At 39.1% G+C, this 3,341-nt stretch overlaps 1 protein-coding gene across 1 annotated transcript; it reads right to left on the minus strand.

Annotated features, from left to right (window-relative positions):
- Window positions 1–2,054: 2,054 nt before the first annotated feature.
- On the minus strand, window positions 2,055–3,047 carry LOC110206810 (olfactory receptor 6J1-like). The gene has a single exon (XM_020984329.2). The coding sequence runs from the start codon at window positions 3,045–3,047 to the stop codon at window positions 2,055–2,057; it is 993 nt and encodes a 330-aa protein (XP_020839988.2).
- Between the last annotated feature and the right edge of the window lie 294 nt (window positions 3,048–3,341).

Raw genomic sequence — 3,341 nt, forward strand, 5'->3', positions numbered from 1 at the left:
TGGGATCTCTTTGAAGAGGTGATCGGTGAATTCTTTCAATTTCTATTTTATTCTCTGGATCTAAGACCTCAGAGCAGTTTTCCTTGATAATTTCTAGAAATACAATGTCTAGGCTCTTTCTTTGGTCATGACTTTCAGGTAGTCCATTAAATCTTAAATTATTTCTCCTTGATCTATTATCTAGATCAGTTGTTTTTCCAATGAGATATTTCACATTTTCTTCTATTTTTTCATTCTTTTGACTTTGTTTTATTGTTTCTTGATGTCTCATGGAGTCTTTAACTTCCACTTGCCCAATTCTAATTTTTAAGGAATTATTTTCTTCAGTGAACTTTTGTAACTCTTTTTCCATCTGACCAATTCTTGCTCTTTAAGAAGCTATTTTGGGGCAGCTAGGTGGTGCAGTGGATAGGGCAGCTAGGTGGTGCAGTGGATAGAGCACCGGCCCTAGGGTTAGGAGGTCCTGAGTTCAAATCCCATGTTCGACACATAACACTTACTAGCAAGTCACTTAATCCCAATTGCGGCACCAAAAAAAAAGTTATTTTATTCAGTGAATTTTTCCATTTGGTCTATTCTGCTTTTTAAGGAGTTCTTTTCAGTGGATTTTTGTGCCTCTTTTACCATTTGGCCAATTCTGTTTTTTGAGGTGTTATTTTCTTCTGTATTTTTTTCTTGCCTCTTTTACCAAGCTGTTCATTCTCTTTTCATGATTTTCTTGCATCATTCTCACTTCTTTTCCCAATATTCCTCACACACACACACACACACACACACACACACACACACTCAAGTAAAAACAAAATTCCCTCAGCATTCATGTCCCAAAAAAATCTTATTTTGCATCCTAAGCCAGTCACCTTTCAGGATGTAGGAGGCAGAGGGAAGTGGGTAGCTCATTTTCTCATGAGTACTCTAGAATCGTGGTTGGTCCTTTCTTTGATCAGAGTTTTAAAGTCAAAGTTGTTTGTCATAGAAGCACTCTTTGTGATAGCAAAGAACTAGAAATCAAGCCCATTGGTTGGAAAACGAGTGAAAAAAATTATGTTTCAGGAATATAATTGAATATTATTGTGAAGAAAGAAATAATGACTCTAGAAATATTAGATTTGTTTGACATACAGTAAAATAATCACAGGCAAGAGAATATATATACAATGACTGTGTAAATGGAAAGATCATGGGGCAGCTAGGTGGCACAGTGGACAGAGAACTGGCCGTGGATTCAGGAAGACCTGAGTTCAAATCCAGCCTCAGACATATAACACTTACTAGCTGTGTGACCCTGGGCAAGTCACTTAACCCCATTGCCTAGCCAAAAAAAAAGAAAAGGAAAGATCATTACAAGGCCATTTGGTGGCACAGTAGTTGAATCATTAGGCCTGGAGTTAAGAAGACCTAAGTTCAATTCTCACCTCAGACATGTAATAGTTCTTTGATCCTGGGCAAATCACTCAGCCTCTATCAGCTTCAGTTTCCTTACCTGTAAAATAATGGTAATTATAGCACCTAACTCTCAGTTTTATTGTGAAGATGAAATGAGGTAATACTTGTAAAGCGCTAAGCACAATTCTTGGCAAATAGCACGTGCTTCATAAATTCTTATTCTCTTCCCCCTTCCCTCCCCTAATAGGAAGTCTTAGCAAATCGAAAACTGGCTAGCAATCTGGGGAAAAGACAATGAAAAATTCCATTCCTGTTGTGGCAAATATGAAGGGAGCTACTAAGAAAGAATATCATATATATTATCAGATGGCTAGATACAGTTACTGTATTAAATGTTTTTGCTCAATTTTTTTCTAACCCTTAGGGAGCATTAAATTCAGAGAAGGAGGGAGGTTGCTATATATTGACATCACTGTAAATGTTAAAAGGATTGATTATATATTTATATGATTACATAATAAACATTAATATTATAAGAGATATATTTTATTAAATATATTATTTTACCAAATAGATTGATATGTTGAATATTATATTTTTAATATATTTACATAATACAATAAAATGGTTCTTACTCAAGTGAAGAGAAATAGGATTCAATTTTTTTGTCAACGATCTTTTTTAGATACTCTGCTCAGCAGTTCCCTCCCCCTTCCCACTAAGAATGCTCTGACTCCCACCCACACCTCCCTGAGGATCCCCTGCACAGTGTCATTGCGCAGGGTGTAGATGAAGGGGTTAAGAAAAGATGCCACCACACTGCTCAACACTGAAGGTATTTTGTTGATCTCCAAGGTTTCTTTCTGGGAGGGAGTCACATAGATAAAGGCTGTGATCCCACCAGCAATCACTACAATGGTCAAGTGAGAAACACAGGTGTTAAAGGCCTTCTTCCTCCCACTGGCTGATGGGATGTGCAAGATGGTCATGATGACATAAACATAGGAGTATCCAGTGAGGATTAGGGAGCAGGGGATGACTAGGGAAGATAGCAGGAAATCCATCAGCTCTATAAATGTTCTGTCTGTACTGGCAAAGGCCAGTAGGGGTCCACTGCCCCAGAAATAGTGGTTAATGATATTGGATCCACAGAAGGGCAACCTAGAGATAAATGTGATGGGGCAGAGAACAGACAAGAAACCACCCACCCATGAGAAAAGAACCAGTCCAATGCACACAGGACTCATAATCGTGCTATACCTCAGTGGGTTACAGATGGCAGTGTACCAGTCATAGGACACGGATGTCAGGAGAAGAAACTCCACTGTCCCCAGGAAGAAGTAGAAAAAGCACCGGGTGATACACCCAGCAAAGGTGATAGTCTTATCCCCAATGGCCAAATTGGCCAGAACTCTTGGGGAAACGACAGAAGTGAAGAGGATGTCCAAGATGGAGAGATTGCAAAGGGAGAAGTACACGGGTGTGTAGAGGCGTGAGTAGGACACAACAATGCAGATGATGAGGGTGTTTCCTAGGAGTGTAGTCAGGTAGGTGGGCAGAAGGAGCACAAAGAGCAGCAGCTCCACCTCTCTGCTGATGGGAAAACCAAGCAGAATGAACTGAGTCACTGTGGTGGTCTGATTCACTTGTGGTGTGGTCATCTTGGGTTTCTGTGGGAACAATGGGAGAAAATTCTATGGGATGGAAATGAATGGATGAAGCTTCTGTCTAGACAACCATGGAAAGAAAGAAAACTTATATGAAGAAAATGTTATACTGGAAATAAAAAATCTAGAACATACCAGAGCTAAAAACTAGCTTTTCAGTGACAGAGTTAGGATATGGCTATGATGTGTAGCCGGCCAGAAGAAATCAGGTTGAAAACAGAGACTACACATATTTTCCACCAACTCTTAGGAAATATTATCATGGTCCTTTATATAATAACTACCACA

Source organism: Phascolarctos cinereus, unplaced genomic scaffold, assembly GCF_003287225.1.
Source record: "Phascolarctos cinereus isolate Bilbo 61053 unplaced genomic scaffold, phaCin_HiC Scaffold_3;HRSCAF=262, whole genome shotgun sequence".
Taxonomy (NCBI): Eukaryota; Metazoa; Chordata; class Mammalia; order Diprotodontia; family Phascolarctidae; genus Phascolarctos; species Phascolarctos cinereus.